The sequence below is a fragment of the Salvia hispanica genome, chromosome 1 (assembly GCF_029641045.1).
Source record: "Salvia hispanica isolate PSC_SH4W2 chromosome 1, Shi_PSC_v1, whole genome shotgun sequence".
In the NCBI taxonomy this organism is placed as follows: domain Eukaryota; kingdom Viridiplantae; phylum Streptophyta; class Magnoliopsida; order Lamiales; family Lamiaceae; genus Salvia; species Salvia hispanica.
The window spans coordinates 864,693-880,981 of record NC_142692.1 but is presented as its reverse complement, the minus strand read 5'-3'; the positions used below and the strand labels follow the sequence as shown (position 1 = coordinate 880,981).

Genomic DNA, 16,289 nt, shown 5'->3' with positions numbered 1-16,289 from the left:
ATAGTACTCCCTTCGTGACTTCGTCTCATAATAAATGTTACATTTGAAAGATTGACAGTATAATTTTATAACTAATGTGAGAGAGAATTTTTTTAAAAGACGAAATGTAACATTTTTTGGTGGAATAAAGAAAAGTGTGATATTTATTATGAGACGGAGGGAATGATACTTTAAAACCGCATGAGAATCTGAACTGCAGTCAACAATTCAAATGAGCATTTAATTGTACACGTGGAACGGTTTGGGAGAGGAATCTACACTAGAATTTAAACAGTTGAATCTGATCTGTAGCAATCAATTCAAATAAGCGTTTCATTGTACACGTGGCACGCATTGGGTGAGGAATCTACACTAGAATTTAAACAGTAGAATCTAACCTGTAGTCCACAGTAAAATTCACGTGTCTCATCCATTGTAATAAAAAATCTAATCTCAAAATCCATTGTTGTGGAAAATTTAATCTAAAAAAAGTCAGTGAATTTAATCACTTTCTTAAAAATTTATTTAATCTCAAAATCTGAAAAGTCATGAATTTAATCTCTTTTTTTTTAATTTACTTAATCTCAAAATCTGAAAAGTCAGCGAATTTAATCTTTTTAAAAAAATATTTGTCCTTTGGGATTCCGGTTCAAAATACAATCACAATTCATTGCTAATTATATTTCCTGCTATTCCTCACAACATGGTGGATTTGATTTTGAATTGCTTTGAATATTTAGGTGTAATAAATTTATAACCTCATTTGGACAATATTTTCGAAATATTCTACTCATGGAAGCCAACATTCAACCGATCTTGATATAATGTCTTAATAAAAATGCCATACATCTATTTGTCCATTCTTTTCTTTGTAGCAAGAACTGCCCCTCCATTGCCAACTGCGCTACGCCCCTGCCGGCTGTCCGTTCTTTTCTTAATTGCAAAATCAGTGGTTATCATCATTGCTTCATGATTGGATCAACTAGCATGTTTTCAGCTTTATATGTTAACTAGAAGGTCTAGGGACAAACACCACAATGTTCCTCCTCATAAATCGAATACAAAACACCGAAGTGTTCCTCAACTAAACCACTTACAATGTGAACCTTCACAACATCTCAAATTACTAATGGAAGATACACATACCTAAATAAATAATGGAATCATGCTGCACAAAGTTCCTTCAATGGCAGAACTCACTGCTGGAGATATGCAGGAACTCTCTTCGAACTATACGTTTCAAACAAGTACGAAATGATCTTCTTGTAATCTCTGATTTCCATGCCGGTGTTGTGATCAACAAGGTAAGGTACCTGCATTACATTCCGTTCAGAGCTTACACGTAAACTTTTGGTCACAAGTTAGCAAAACCTATAATGTATGAGAAGTGTGGGGATTGATCAAGCCATTTTTGCATTATGTAAATATTTTTCTATGACGAATGGATCTAGGCGCTATGCACATTACATGAGCTGACCTCTTTTGATCCGGACATCTCGTTGAGCATTCTTTCCCGTATAGACCCTTCACCCACGCTCCGAAGAATATAAGGAAGTTCCAGTTCACAAAGTGCTTCACGAACAATTCGAGCATACTGCCAAATAAGAATTATATCGTTTGATCCCATTTCAAGTGACTGGATAGGCAAGTACTAGACTAGCATACACGCACGCACGCACACAGAGAGATAAGGAATCGTGTAACATCAATGCTTACAGGGTTGTTTTCATATGAGAAGAGCTCCAGTTTTTGGGGAGGCGATTGTTTTACTGAATTTTCCCACAACGTCATTCCTCTGCCTGCTCGAAGTAGTGTCGGTACCCAACCTGTGAGCAGTGTGCTGCATTTTAAAAATGATACAATTGCAAGGTTATGTGCAGTGCATGTGTAACCTCATTTAAAATGACAAATTTATAATAGGAGGAGATACAACAGATAAATATGACACTGTTACCCTTAAATTAAATAAATATCATAGACAAGTCAATTTTGTAAGCAACGCCATTTTAACGCAAGTATAGATACACAAACCAAATAAAACACTTCAAATCTCTTGTGTTCGACTAGATCAGTAGATCTAAAAGTATGCAAAACATCCTAAGAGCAAAGGCCCAATCCCTCGTATAAAAATGAAAGATTGAAACATGCTTGTTCTTTTATAGGTTAATCACAGTTTGTTTGTGTCTACAATTTTCACCGATTTCTTTAATATGTCCCCAATTCACCATTTCCAGAAAGTGAAATGGCAAGGTGCTGACATTTTTCGAAAAATGCTGAATGTTGGGGACACAAACTGAGATTAACCATACTCTTAACATAGAATATATGGCAAAAGGTCTTCATAAAAGGAAAAGGATAAAAGGTATGAAGAACTTCTTGTAGCCAAATCACCTATGTGGGAAATAATGGAATATAAAAATGTACTAAAAAAAATAGTAGATGAGATAGACAAGTGCCAAATTTCATACATTGTTCCAAAATAACGATAATTGTACAAAACTAAAATACCTCTCCAAGATTCCAAATGACGGACTCCTATTTCCTCCATATTGCTGAAATAAGTATTTAACAATGTCACCTGCAGATAAATTCACAATCATTAATGGAGTAAATAGATGCGACATTCAAGCTAAATGGATTCCAAAATCCACTTTTAAACCCAGGAATGCGACAGCAAAATTTTCTAAGGCACCTAAATACAAAATCCTCCAAAATATTTAATTTACAAGTTTAGTATACATTTGAAAAACCAGCCTGTTACTTACTGCTTTCATAGATAGAAACTCCGGTGTTCGGGTCAATGAGGAAGGGAAACCTGAATGGGGATATAATTTGCTCTTGTAAGTTGTAAGGAAATGAAGACATTATAATCTTGAACTAAGTATTTACGAATCAACCAAGTGTGAGTGAAAAGCAATGCAATCTTACTGTTCCCTGCCACCAAGTTGTCTGACTGTTGCCCTATGTCTTACTGACCCTTTTGGGCATGGAAAGATCTGCATGAATGACAATCGGCTGTGCAAATTCAACCACTGAAAATCACTCAAGATTTTTGAAAGGGATAACTGTTACTGAATCTAGACACACAAACTTTCACCCTTTCTGAATTTTCACTCAATTGACAGTGAATTGATAACTTGAAGAAGTGACGACGTAGACATCCAACTTGATCGTTTAATACATCAGCCGTTCAAAATCTTACTTTTTTTCTTGAAAATTTAAATGTGCAAAGTGGAATAATCTTTGATAGAGACCATGAGAGACAAGAGTATATTTTAAATGGAAAGTTTGGATTGCGTACCTCTACGGAGAGATCTAGCTCAGTAATGGCCTCACGAACCCTTCTACAGAATGGGCATGCCTCTGTTGACAATTCCTACAAGCTTCAGTTAGTCCGAAGTTAAAGGGATAATTGATTGGTACAAATATCATAGAGTCTACGAGATAGGCTTTACTATACAAGAACTTAAACAAGGAAACGAGCGACCAAAGCTAAAAGAAACAAGAAAGTAATCGGAAAGAGAAGATACCAAATTCATATAATTGGAGAGGCAGTGGAGGATCTGCTCTTTGTTCGTTGTTTAAACCGTCGGATAGTGATTTAGAACCCCACGGAAACCTTGCTATAGTAGATAACGAAGATGTAGCCTCCTATTACATATGAAAAAAATTATTGAAACACATAAATAACATCGCACTAACTTCCCAAGAATTTGTCTGTCAATCATATGAAATAATTCAACTACACACATATCTTATGAAATCAATGCAAACAAAAGAGATGGATCTACAAAATTTATGTTCCTTTATACAGAAATATAAGCTTCCCAAAAAGCTCAAGATACCTCTAGTAGATAGTTTCTCTCTGCAGACGGATCCCCTGCCTACAAGAAAATCAGGCTGTAAGCAAGTTGAATCAAACTAAACATACAGCTATGCAAACATGTACTAGAATTTGCGTCCGAGTTCGTCTGATGATAACAATGAATCGACCATGAACACACCTTAATTGAGCAACTTCGTGTAGCTTAACATTTTTATGCTTGTCTGGAGCTATGAAATTTATCAAACACAAAATTAAGCTCAAATTTATTTGATATTCTTATCAAACACAGTTTGTTTGATTGCTTTAACTTAGCTAAACTTCGTGTAAGCTTAATTCTCTATCAAACACAAATTACAACCACTTCTATCTGATATGTTTATGGATTCGAGCTCAAACAAGCTCTTGGACTAAAATCACGAATCAAATAGTATCAAATTATATAGTTTAATAGATTAATCGAAACAATAAATGGTGTAATCAGCATTCAGCAGCATAAACCCTAAACCGTAAAATTCATGTAACGCCCAAATTTCCTAAACAATTTCAATCAATTGAATCATAGTTACTTACAGCGAAGAGCTTAAGCAAGGGGCAAAGAAAAGACAGCAAGCTAGTTGAGCGGCCACCGCCGTCATTATCGCGAGCTCCTTTTTCTTGAGAAATTTGGGCTTCCTCTTCTCGATTGGAGGAATTTCTCACACAAGTTCTGTTTCTTTTGCAAAAAACGACATTTTTGAGACAATTTCTGCGAGAAACTGCGAGGATTGAAGGTGGGAATTGAGCTCTAGCAAAAGGCTGTATGCTTTTGTTGGAATTTATGTGAATTTTTCCACCGATTGGAGTTGGATTTGGGGATGAAATTGGTGAGGAATGCATTTGAAGATTGTGGTGGTTATGGCAGTTGCTCTTCAGTTCTGAAAAATTGAGTGTATTAGTATTTTTTTAGGATAAATTGTCAAGATAAATAATGAAGGGTTAATTTCTGATTTATCATTTATTTTTAAAAATTAAATTGTAAATGCTATATTATAAAATTGTAATTTTCACAGTTATCTCATCTGTTTTTTTTTTTGGTGAAACATGGAACGATGTATTGTGTCAGTCTATTTTATCACGTCACTGAATATTTCGCTGAAACAAAAGGACATATTAGATAATTGCGAAATTACAAACTTTATAGTTTATAATTTAGTTTTTGAAAAGTGTGGATCTTTCATAATTTATTAATTTAGCAATTTGACTATCAAAATTAGTAGGAAAATGAGCATTTTTTAGATGATAATAGTGAAAGCATTTAGAGTATTTGTTTAGATCTGCGAAATAATCATTTTATGGTCAAAAATTATTTTGGATATTCAAGGGTCTCCATATTTCTACAATAGAATTGGTGTATATTCTAACGCATAAAATAGAGTGAAAGGCAACAAATACTAAAATTCTCATAGCATTTCATTCTACGAATAACAACAAAAGTACACTTCGAAGTGACTAAAAGTTGCTATAAAATGGATAGCATTTCAAGAAAAATAGAATTGCTATGCCAATGGATCATTTGTAGAAAAAATAAAATGACCAAATTATTATTGAAAAAGTTTGTAACTCTTCCATGAAACGATGATCTCGTGAGCTCCTCCAATTGGTGCCACCGTCATGATAGTAAATCCAATCAGCAGTGAACTCTGAAATTGAATGAATATAATGTTATAATTTTGTAAAAAAAAATGATATTTTTATTAATTAATATTGTGCACTCACCCAACATAAAATCCAGTGGAAGCTCCATGCTTTAGGTTTTTGGGTTTTAAGCCAAACAGCACAAGGAATCTGGTATGAATTTAAACACCAAAGTTGCATCATATATAAAATTATCAATTGAAATAATATGATTAGATTTTTGAAAAAATAGTTTCACAATTTCTTGAATTTAATTTACTCACAATGTAAGATGTGCTTGAAAATGCAAGTCCTCCAATAAATCCCAATAATCCTCCAAAAAATGGAAGGAGAATTGCCATAAATGCGGTGAACACTGCAGCAAATAAAAAGAACATAATTTCAACATTTAACATAGTAGTAATAATTTTAAAACTTATGTTTTTCCTATTTCCTACATTTGATTTCCTTCCTTTTAAATATATTATATGTGATGATGTCTTATTGTGTTACAAGTCAATTGTTAGATCCAAATTCCTATTCAGTGGCATATTAATATTTACTTTATCAAGCTTGAATAATTTCAAATTAATTAGGTAGATAACTCATACTAATAAAAATTTAAAAAATGTAGATAATTACCAACAAATACACTGCGTGCGACAAGGCGAAGAGGTCTTCCCGGGTTGAAATGCCACTTTGTGACTAACGTAGATTCAATTTTGTCAAAAATAGGCATACCGAATACCTAAATAAAATAGAATAAAATCATGAATTTCAATCAAATTCTAGTATTCTACGGAATACCCAAATAAAATAAGAATAAAATCATGAATTTCAATCAATTCTACGTTCTTATATTAAGAGCATGCACAATGCAACCCCCTTTGTCACGTTCCGGGTGGACAAGACGGGATAGGGCCGCATTGCAAGCGTTCCGTCCCCTCGTCTGTTCCTCGGACAGATACTGAAGGAAGATGAGATAAGATAAAAATATGATAAAAATACAGTATTTTAAGTATGTTAGATAACTCGTAACTCCTTTTATCTTTGAATAGATTTACCTGATAGCTTCCAATAACATGAATGAACACCATGAAATTAGCGGCACTAATGAGCCATTTCGGGTGCTCCAAAGAAAGAAGTACATCATCCTCGACTTCATTTCCGAATGCCCAATACCCCGATATTGCAACGGGAAAATAGCACAACGCCACGATAAGATAAGCCACGGTGACACCCTTAGTCATTGGATTTTTCGACGGCTTTGTGTGCGTTGAAGGGATTGTCGCCTGAATTTCCAACGCCACACTGTGACCAGCAAAGGCAAATGATAGCACTCCTAAGCTACTGAAGATGTCAAAAATGATGTTGATCGTCGTCGTCGATCGGAAACCGTAGTTAACCACGTGGTGCCCTGTGAAGCCTTTCCATAGAGATGTACCCGTGGCTATGAAAGAGTAGCTACACAAAAAAAAATTCTATCAAACATTATACTCGCACAATTATTAATTTATTCACTAAAGGTGACAGTTCAATTCGTTAGACAAGACAATAATGATGTATACAGTATGTAATAAACCAAATGCTAAGAAGATTTTCACCTTATCGACATGACGGCCGCGAGAAGAGAGACGATCTTCAAGGAATTGAAGTTGGGAGATTGAGAAAGTACCAATTGAACGGCAGCAAACATCAAGATGAAATAAGTGTTTCGAATATCGGCTTTTGGCGTGATGAGAGCTAAGCATTTTTGGAGCGATTTCCCTCCCGTGACCATGTATACGATGTCGGATCCAACTTGGACTATCATTTGTTGCGGCATTACAAGCCAGAATCCTAGGTATTCTCCAAAGGCATGTTGCCCGAGTTCAGTGAACCGGTCGAACCGTTTACCCGTCTCTGATTCGTGGAGTTGAATCAATAGCCAAACCGTGTACCATGTTACTAACCATGCAACAAGTATAGCCAAGACTCCAGGTATCCTATACCAAGAATTAGGCCATTACACAGTGTCAACACAATTTTAAAATTGATGGATCTATAACGAATTTTATTTTATTTTAAAATGTAAATTACATTTTCTTTTCAAAAAACGATCAATAACGATTTCTCATTTAAAATTGAAAAATGACATCAATATTAAGTCTTAAATTTACCATCCGAGCCGAGCCAAGACTAGTGGCAAACCGAGCACACCCGCGCCAACCATAGCAGTGACGCAATGAAAAGCGGAATACCACCATTTCGCTTTACGGGACGCGGTTATAGGCAACCAACTATTCAACTCCGCCTCCGTATTTGGCCTCGAATTCGGTTCAGCCTATAACAAAATTAAATAACATAATAATTTATGGAAAAAATACCTAAATATACAATGTATAAAAACAAACAACAAAACGCACCATCCAATTCTTGATTATGAAGAGTCGAAAAATACAGTGGTGTGGAGTTGAGTGAGGTGAAATGGATGATTAATTTAGACATATTTATAAGATGAGAGTGAAAACCATGTGTTTTTGGTCGTATCTTAGATCCTGATTTAGTGAAAGCTAATAAGAATCGGTCCTCAAATCTATATCCAAAGCTAATAAAAGTTCTCGTTTGAGAAAAATATGGGATTTAGTTATGTTGCCATCTTGGCCAAATAACTGCCGATTATTTTGAGAAATTGGATCTGCATTATAATAAAAAGAGATGGGATGAAACGATGAATGTCAATATTCAAGGTGGATTATTTATTTAAAATTTCTTTTATTATCTTAGTATCTTTCAATAATACTCACTACTTACTAGTAGTTCAGTTTAGGCCGAAATTCGAAAATTAACTCAAATAATTTGTTAAATTTAGAGGTGTTAGTTGAAAATTACACCATTTGAGAATCGGATTAATTCATGTAAATTTCTTCATTAAACCATTTTCGGACCTCTATCATAATAAATGATAATTTAGGCATTTGTTAGGTAAGATCATAGTGGATATAACAATATGTGTTATGTGAGTGTGTCTATAATTAAATTAGTAATAATAGTAGATGTTAGATGGATAATCCTAAGAAGACGAACCAAGTACACTGTTGAAATTTAAATTTTTGAAGGAAAAGCAATCGAACAAGAGATAAAAATATACACGATCTAGTCGGAAGTAAATAGGACAATCAAATTATTTAATAATTTATGTATACCAATTAAAATATTAAGTAAATTAATTATAGCTAGTGTAGATAATTTATGCATACAGAATTAGAATTGAATTTTAATTGAGTTCCAAATCAATTGTTTAGTAAAATTAATTGACCAGCTGAATTTTAAGCAGATGATAAGCTATTGCTCCATTGAAGTTATTTATGTAGAGAAATTTGGTAATCCTTTGTTGTGTGATGCAACTAACAAATTACTATATTGTGACAACAACCTTATTAAGAATCTTTCAAAATAAGAGCTTTTTTCTGGCAAAAATTATTCAGACACCTATAAAAACCGGCTCTTTTTGTGTTTTTAGTTGAGTCTTTTTTTTCTAGTTAGATTGTTAGAAGCTATTTATTTAAGAATAAGATGATTACATTTTCTACAATGTTAGAAAATTATCCTGCCCAAAATATAAATCTCCTCATAGACTTGTACGTTAAATTTGCTCGACCTGCACTGAACTAACCGTAACCAGCATTCCCTCCTCCAGCTAGTTCGACTCTCATCTTCTGCCCCAACAAATTCTGCTTTGACATTAATCTTTAAGGCAATTCACTTCCATATACATTTTATGTAAGTTGTTTTCTTTTGCTGCATTGTCTAGTAGATCATCTATTCTTAACCATTGCAGTTTGTCTCTCATTCGATGTTCGCATTGGACCTGTTTTTGTTGAGCTGCGCCTTGCGCACCGCCACTTGGATTTGCCTCTCGTGCTCCTTAAGCATCTCCTCCATGTTTCCTCCTGGAGGTATCAACGGCCCCGAGTAATTCATCTTGTTTCTCCTTAGCCCCTGAATGGATGGCGCGGGTTGAGTTAAACCCTTGAGTCCAGAAAAAATCGTTTATTTTGGATTTTAAAAAAAAAAAAAAAAACCATACCCGTGAGTCGTTATTCAATCCCCTCCGGCCACTCTTTGGGTGGAAGTCGGAGGAGTCTACCATAGGCTGGCGTAGTGCAGTTCCCTGTCTCATGAGCTCTGGAGGATGGTTGTGGCGCAGGCCGTGGGCTGAGTGGTCGGGATCATCGTTCATCTTCTTGTTCCAAGAGTATCCTGCTGCGTTCGGGTGGATCACGGACTTCGACTGGTGACTACATCCATTCCTAACTCTCGGAGGCACAATAGGGAATGCGTTGCTGCTGTCGGGATTATACTGATAATTCATGCTCGCGTTTGGGATCTCCTGTTTTTGAAAAATTCGATCATCGTCCCGATTTTTTTTTGAAATTGCAGGATCATAAAAATGTATAGAGAACCTGTCCCTCTGGAATAGCTTTCTGCGTGTTTGAAATCTTGCTTGCATCCTCCTCTTTACCTCCTTTACCGCCCTCGCCTCTTCGCCTGTTGTAGGTCCAAACATAGTTTTCTCAGTAGTGTGTGTTTTATGTGCTTCTTTTGTGTGTGTATGCTAGCAGCCTTACCTCTTTGCTTCCTCGTCTCTAATCCTGGCCTCGAGCTCCTTGCTCGAAGGGTACCTTGGCAGTTTAGACGGCTCGCAGGGCAGAGGCATCGACGTGAAAAACTGAAACCAACCAATAATTCAATAGCGTGTTTTATTCGAGTAATGAGAAAGTGATATATATACCCCACTGTTGAGGGCGGAAGAAGCAGTGCCCCGTTCCTGTGGATCTATGGAGAGGAGGACCTCAAGAAGAGCCAGCGTAGACGGGGGGAAGTCCTTGAACGTCTGAGAAACGCTGCGCTTGTAGACGCGCTGTGATCTGAAGCTACTAGCGAGTGGTAGCTTTGTCTTTTTCCAGAAGGCTTCTGTTGGTGAGCCACATAGCTTGAATATCTTGTGTGTTTGTTCGACCTGAACAAATAAACAGTTTTGATAAGAGTAAAGGCCAAAACTGGTCCTGAACATATGGTCATCTTACGATTTTGGTCATAAACTTTATCTTTTGAATTTTTTAGTCCTGCACATTTCAAATCGGATCACATTGGTCCTCCGTCAATAATTCCATTAATTTTATACTACCTCTGTCCCAGAAAATTTGATACATATTACCATTTCGGTCCGTCCCTGAAAATTTGATACACTTCACTTTTACCATTTTTGGTAGTGGACCCCATATTCCACTAGCCCATTCCTACTCACATTTTATTATAAAACTAATACTTTAAAAGTAGGACCCACATCCCACCAACTTTTTCAACTCACTTTCCATTACATTTCTTAAAACCCGTGTCGGGTCAAAGTGTAGCAAATTTTGGGGGACGGAGGTAGTTTAACCTAATTTTAACCTTTATTCCAAAATGGTCCTTGGCAGTTTAACCTAATTTTAGGGACGAAGGTTTTAAATTAGGTTTAACCTAATTAGGACTAAAATCGTAAAATGGTCATATGTTCAGGACCAGTTTTGGCATTTATTCTTTTGATAATTGTTTCATAATTATTTAGTTTCAGTTTTTTTTTTGTGTGTGTTTGAAACTTGAAGATACCTCAGTTCTGCCGGGCATGATAGGCTTCCCTGTGAAGAGCTCAGCAAGAATGCAACCAACACTCCACAAATCAATGGCTGCTCCGTAATCTGTTGCTCCGAGTAACAGCTCGGGAGCTCGGTACCAGAGAGTCACGACCCTGCTCGTTAAGGGGTGCTTCTTGCTGGGGTTGACGATTGTGGCCAAGCCGAAGTCTGCAATCTTGAGGGATCCGTTGCTGTCGACGAGGATGTTTGCACCCTTGATATCGCGGTGGAGAATACCCAGACTGTGGCAATGCTCGAGCCCGCGTAAAATCTGCTGCATATAGCATTTGATCTGTGTACGGAGAGTAGTTAGCCTCCTGGTTGGTGGCTAAAAGGTCTACTACCTCCGTCCCACAAAGATTGTCCCACTTTGACCGGACACAAGTTTTAAGAAATGTAATGAAAAGTGAGTTGAAAAAGTTAGTGGAATGTGGGTCCTACTTTTATATATTAGTTTTATAATAAAATGTGAGTAGAAATGAGTTAGTGGAATATGAGGTCCATTACCAAAAATAGTATAAAGTGAAATGAGACAAATTTTGTGGAACGGAGGGAGTAAATTTCACTAGCCATTTTACCTGTGCTTCGGTGAATTTGACCTTCGAAGACGCTAAAAGTCCGGCTAGGTCATGCTCCATGTACTCGAACACGAGGTACAAACTCCCCGACTGACTCGAGATCACGATGGCTTCGAGCCTCATCACGTTCGGATGGTCTAGCCGGCGAAGGATGCCAATCTCCCTTGCCATGAAACGGACACTCTCCGGCTCCATCTGAACGAACCTCACTTTCTTCATCGCCACGATCTTGTCGTTCTTGAGATCACGAGCCTTGTAGACGCTACTGTACGTCCCTTGCCCGATCTGCACAGGTCAGTACAGCACAGGCAAGTTAATAAGAGAAAAAGGTATGCAAACTCGGATGAGAGTTAAAGAAAAAACCCTACTTACTTTCTTTAACTTCTCGTACGAGTCCGCACTCCGAGGGGCCCATCCCTTGACGGCCTCCCCGGCCACGGAAGTGAGCCAGGGCGGCCATCCAGCGGTGGCCGCCTCGCCCTTGGCGCCGTGGGGAATGCTCGTGACACTCGTGATCGGCTCTTGCCTCCCTCTCCCTCGCATCGAATCCAATGTCAAATTCCTCCGGTGTCCGCTTGCCGGCCTATTGATGATCTTATCCCTAGGGTTTTGTTCAACGGGCTCGCCCTTAACCGAATGCAACCGCAAGCTCGATTTCATCGACGATCGGGAATTCCGGGAGGCGTCGTTGCCTCTCACTGTGACCTCCACCGGTGGAGTTAGCTCAGTTGGCCGTTGGCTTCTCTCCGTTTCCTTTTTCGCTTCATATTCGGCAACATGGTTGTTAACATGTGTTCCTTTTGAACATAGGCATCCCATAATATATATTCCTTATTCCCCCAAAAAAATTGAGACAAAACAAATTTCCTAATGCATGATGCTCTAGCTCGAAAATTCTTGATGAAATATGAAGAAATTCTTGCACCTCCTGAAAATTCAAAATTGTTTTCAGAAATCCCAAAATCTGTTGAAAAAAATAATAGAATGGGGAAATAAATATGAGAATAGGCGAATGATCTTCAACAAAAATGAGAAAAATAGGGTTTGAATTTCAGAAGCCTAGACCAGAATTTAGCATTACATCAAAAAAAGGTTTTACATATGTTTTTTTAGGGAATAAATGCATATGAAAATATACACGAATGTGTATATATTGGAACTATATGTATAGATGATTTGATGCAAGAGTTCTGGTCAAGGTTCTTGGAGATTTTGGGTTCCAGAAAACAATTTTTTTCTGTGTTGGAATACTATCAATACTTCTTTTTTTTCTATATTTGTTGCTTTTTAATTACTGAAAAAAAAATTAGTGTAATCAAATCTGTTGATTATTCAACAATGGCAACAGAGAGAATAACGGGACATGTTAGCATCTAAAATTGCGTGAGACCACTTGTTTCCAAGACTAAAGTTGCATCATGACTAAAATGTGTACTACTATGTAACATAGTTTTATAAATATTTCCACTTCTAATTTCAATTAGAACATTGAAACTCAGTTAGCCACCATAACTTCCTTTTCTATAATCTTTGATTGGTGAAAACACTTATTCGAAAACGAAGAACATCTCCCCATAAAAAAAATTGTACAAAACGAAATTTCTACATAAAATCTTGAAATTTGATCAAATTCTAGTCTGCGAACGTACTTTGCAAAATTTGAATGACAATCACGAAACTTCAAATTTAAACAGATAATAAGATATGAATTTGTTCCTAAATATTCACTTTTTCTAAAAACAGATCTATAACAAATGAAATCCTTGTCGGATTAATCCTTTTTTGACAGTTCCGTCAAAAAACTAACGGTCATACCACTTAGCAGTTAGCGTTGACCATTATTTTTTTTAACGGAACCGTGTAAAAAAGGACTACTTCATCGACATTTTCATTTGTTATAGACATGTTTTTCAAAAAGTGAATGTCTTCGACCAAATTCATATTTTAGTCATATATTTAAGATGTTTAGGATCAAAATATTGACCTTTACCCAAAGATAATTGCAAAATTTTAAAATTTTCAAAATTGATCATTCAAATATTTAAATAATTAAAATATGCAAATATTATTACATCTCTGAAAATCAACCAGGTTGCCTGGTTAGAGAAACACGTGTACACAATTCCACTGCATGCAGCTATAGTGTTCATCTTCCACCACTAAATGTCAAAACACACCATCTCCATTCTCCAACACAAAGAAAACATAAGAATCTGCATTCATAATTTGATCTAATTTTAACAAAATGGAGTTGTTGAATAGAGCTTTGAATCTGGTGGTGCCGCCGGCAAGTTTGATGATGATGGCATTTGCGTGGCCAACTCTCTACTTCATCAGCTGCTGCGAGTGGATTTACACCACCTATTTCAACCGCCAGACCGTCGAAAACAAGGTCGTCGTCATCACCGGCGCTTCCTCCGGGATCGGAGAGGTTAATTCATATCACAATCCCTTTTTTATGCCTTTAATCCTTCATGAAATTGAAGTATGTTGTATGTATGTGAGATGCTCTTTTTATAAAGGAAATGAGCTAATTACTTTTATTTGAACTCTCAATAAAAATTGGGGAATTGAGGTTTTCTGATATGGTCGGAAAAAATCATGAAATTTGGTCAAATTCTGGTATGTTCTGCAGCTTTAAAAATCAGTTAAAAAAGTTGTGAAGTTTGGATTTGTTTTGTAGAGATTTTTTGTCATGTGTGAATCTCACGGGCGATGAATTAAATAATGTTGTCTACTCAATCCTATAGAAAACGACATTGTTTGGTTCAAAAATATGAATAACATACGAGTAGACGACTAGAATTTTTCACTATGGAATAGTTGAGAACAAATCCGAACTTTATGATTTTCTGGATGATTTATCGTTTGTGTTATTGAATGGCGATATAATTCAGATTAATTTCCCTTCAAAATCCATTAATTTCGAAGAATTTCTTCTATAACAAGATCATAGTTTGTACAACAATGTTTACCATTGAATCAACAGCAAATTGCGTATGAGTATGCGAAGAGAGGCGCAAATCTTGTGCTAGTCGCACGAAGAGACCACAGGCTACGAGCAATAAGCGACAATGCCAGGAGATTCGGAGCACCACATGTCTTAACAATAGCTGCTGATGTTGTGAAGGAAGACGAATGTCGGAGATTCATCAACGAGACCATCAACTGCTTCGGACGAGGTAATCTATGACACAATTGATTTCACAACCAACACTTACGAGGAACGCCCTGTTGTTTAATCGTTAGCCTTGATGCAGTGGATCATCTAGTGAATACGGTCACATTAGGGCATACTTTCTATTTCGAGGAAGCCACGGATTCGAATCTGTTTCCCATTATAATGGTACGATCGACTTATATATGTCATCAATATTTTTTTAGTCACTTCGAGAAAAATGAAATAATTGATCTGTGCTTTTAGGATATAAATTTTTGGGGCAATGTGTATCCGACGTATGTGGCACTGCCATATTTGCGTGAGAGTAACGGCCGTATAGTAGTGAACACCTCGGTCGAGAACTGGCTGCCTTTGCCTAGGATGAGCTTGTATTCTGTAAGTTGAACTCTGTTTCAAAATGTTCGATCATATAAAACGTGATCTCGTTTTGAAATAGAGGATCTCTTTATTCGTGATTACTATAAATATTGTTTTATTTCAAGATTTATGTACTCGAAAGCCGTTTTTGAATCAAGATTAAGATATTTTCTTCCTCATTTTAGGCTGCGAAATCGGCCCTCATGAACTTCTACGAGACACTGAGGTTCGAGCTGAAGGACGAGGTGGGGATAACCGTCGCCACGCACGGCTGGATCGGGACAGAGATGAGGAGGGGCAAGTTCGTGATGGAGGAAGGTGCCGAGATGCAGTGGAAGGAAGAACGAGAAGTAAGATCATCGATCTTCCCCAAACTTTCTTAAATCTTTTCTACGATCAACCAAACATACGAAATTGTTCGATTGATTCCAATGTTTTTAAGGCCAATGTACGAGGCGGTCCGGTGGAGGAGTTCGCGAAGCACATCGTCTCGGGAGCGTGCAGAGGGGACCCGTACGTGAAGTATCCGAGCTGGTACGACGTATTCTTCCTCTACAGAGTCTTTGCGCCCAAAGTCCTGCACTGGACCTTCCGGTTTCTCTTGACCGACGGTGGGGCCGCCCGGACGACCTCCTTCATAGGCACCGGACGGCCCCTTCTAGAGCCGTCCTCTCCCCAGAGGATCGGAAGTCCTCTCCTCGAGGCCGCCTCCCCAAGGAGATTTCTTGGAAGCCCCGAGGGGACTTCCAAGCCATCAAACATTCGGAGAATGTCATTCTCCGAATGAGTGATGCATAAATGTTTTCACTCTTTATTTGCCTTTTTTTTATTTGGTTTTAACTTTTAATTTCATGTGTTTCTTAGCAAAGTGTGCTGGAGTCTTTAGTGGGTTGGACTGTTTTGTTTGGTTTGATTTCTAAAATTGACTTAAAAAGACCATATTTTAAATGTGTAGAAAATTTATCACATTGAACTTTATTATTCATGAGTGTAATAATTTTGATTTCCTCAATTTGTTTGATTGCATAAAATGCTCTTTTGAATCAATTCTGGCC

The 16,289-nt window shown here is 37.1% G+C and overlaps 4 protein-coding genes across 5 annotated transcripts; 1 reads left to right on the top strand and 3 right to left on the bottom strand.

Annotated features, from left to right (window-relative positions):
* Positions 1-999: 999 nt before the first annotated feature.
* LOC125199854 (Thioredoxin family protein) lies at positions 1,000-4,721 on the bottom strand. Of its 2 annotated transcripts, none has more exons than XM_089063293.1 (10): positions 4,376-4,721; positions 3,825-3,863; positions 3,510-3,630; positions 3,281-3,342; positions 2,908-2,975; positions 2,745-2,794; positions 2,488-2,557; positions 1,696-1,819; positions 1,442-1,573; positions 1,000-1,292 (listed from the first exon to the last, which is right to left on the bottom strand). In XM_089063293.1, exons 1-10 carry the CDS (start codon positions 4,679-4,681, stop codon positions 1,176-1,178), a joined length of 1,089 nt encoding a protein of 362 aa, XP_088919419.1. In that variant the 5' UTR covers positions 4,682-4,721; the 3' UTR covers positions 1,000-1,175. The 2 variants fall into 2 exon arrangements, with proteins under 2 accessions (XP_088919419.1, XP_047953677.2); XM_048097720.2 differs by having other exon boundaries at positions 1,457-1,573.
* Positions 4,722-5,233: 512 nt separating this feature from the next.
* Positions 5,234-7,904, bottom strand: LOC125224174 (Transmembrane amino acid transporter family protein). The gene is made up of 8 exons (XM_048127533.2): positions 7,864-7,904; positions 7,618-7,781; positions 7,063-7,443; positions 6,523-6,922; positions 6,101-6,206; positions 5,743-5,834; positions 5,561-5,629; positions 5,234-5,484 (listed from the first exon to the last, which is right to left on the bottom strand). The coding sequence occupies exons 1-8, from the start codon at positions 7,864-7,866 to the stop codon at positions 5,386-5,388; spliced, it is 1,314 nt and encodes a 437-aa protein (XP_047983490.2). The 5' UTR covers positions 7,867-7,904; the 3' UTR covers positions 5,234-5,385.
* A 1,103-nt stretch (positions 7,905-9,007) lies between these two features.
* Positions 9,008-12,924, bottom strand: LOC125199851 (Protein kinase superfamily protein). Its single transcript, XM_048097717.2, has 8 exons — positions 12,069-12,924; positions 11,697-11,981; positions 11,093-11,410; positions 10,233-10,460; positions 10,069-10,169; positions 9,904-9,988; positions 9,528-9,830; positions 9,008-9,439 (listed from the first exon to the last, which is right to left on the bottom strand). The coding sequence occupies exons 1-8, from the start codon at positions 12,513-12,515 to the stop codon at positions 9,287-9,289; spliced, it is 1,920 nt and encodes a 639-aa protein (XP_047953674.2). The 5' UTR covers positions 12,516-12,924; the 3' UTR covers positions 9,008-9,286.
* Positions 12,925-13,871: 947 nt separating this feature from the next.
* On the top strand, positions 13,872-16,215 carry HSD5 (hydroxysteroid dehydrogenase 5). Its single transcript, XM_048121444.2, has 6 exons — positions 13,872-14,127; positions 14,686-14,878; positions 14,957-15,042; positions 15,121-15,252; positions 15,420-15,584; positions 15,677-16,215. Exons 1-6 carry the CDS (start codon positions 13,942-13,944, stop codon positions 16,019-16,021), a joined length of 1,107 nt encoding a protein of 368 aa, XP_047977401.1. The 5' UTR covers positions 13,872-13,941; the 3' UTR covers positions 16,022-16,215.
* The last annotated feature ends 74 nt before the right edge of the window (positions 16,216-16,289 follow it).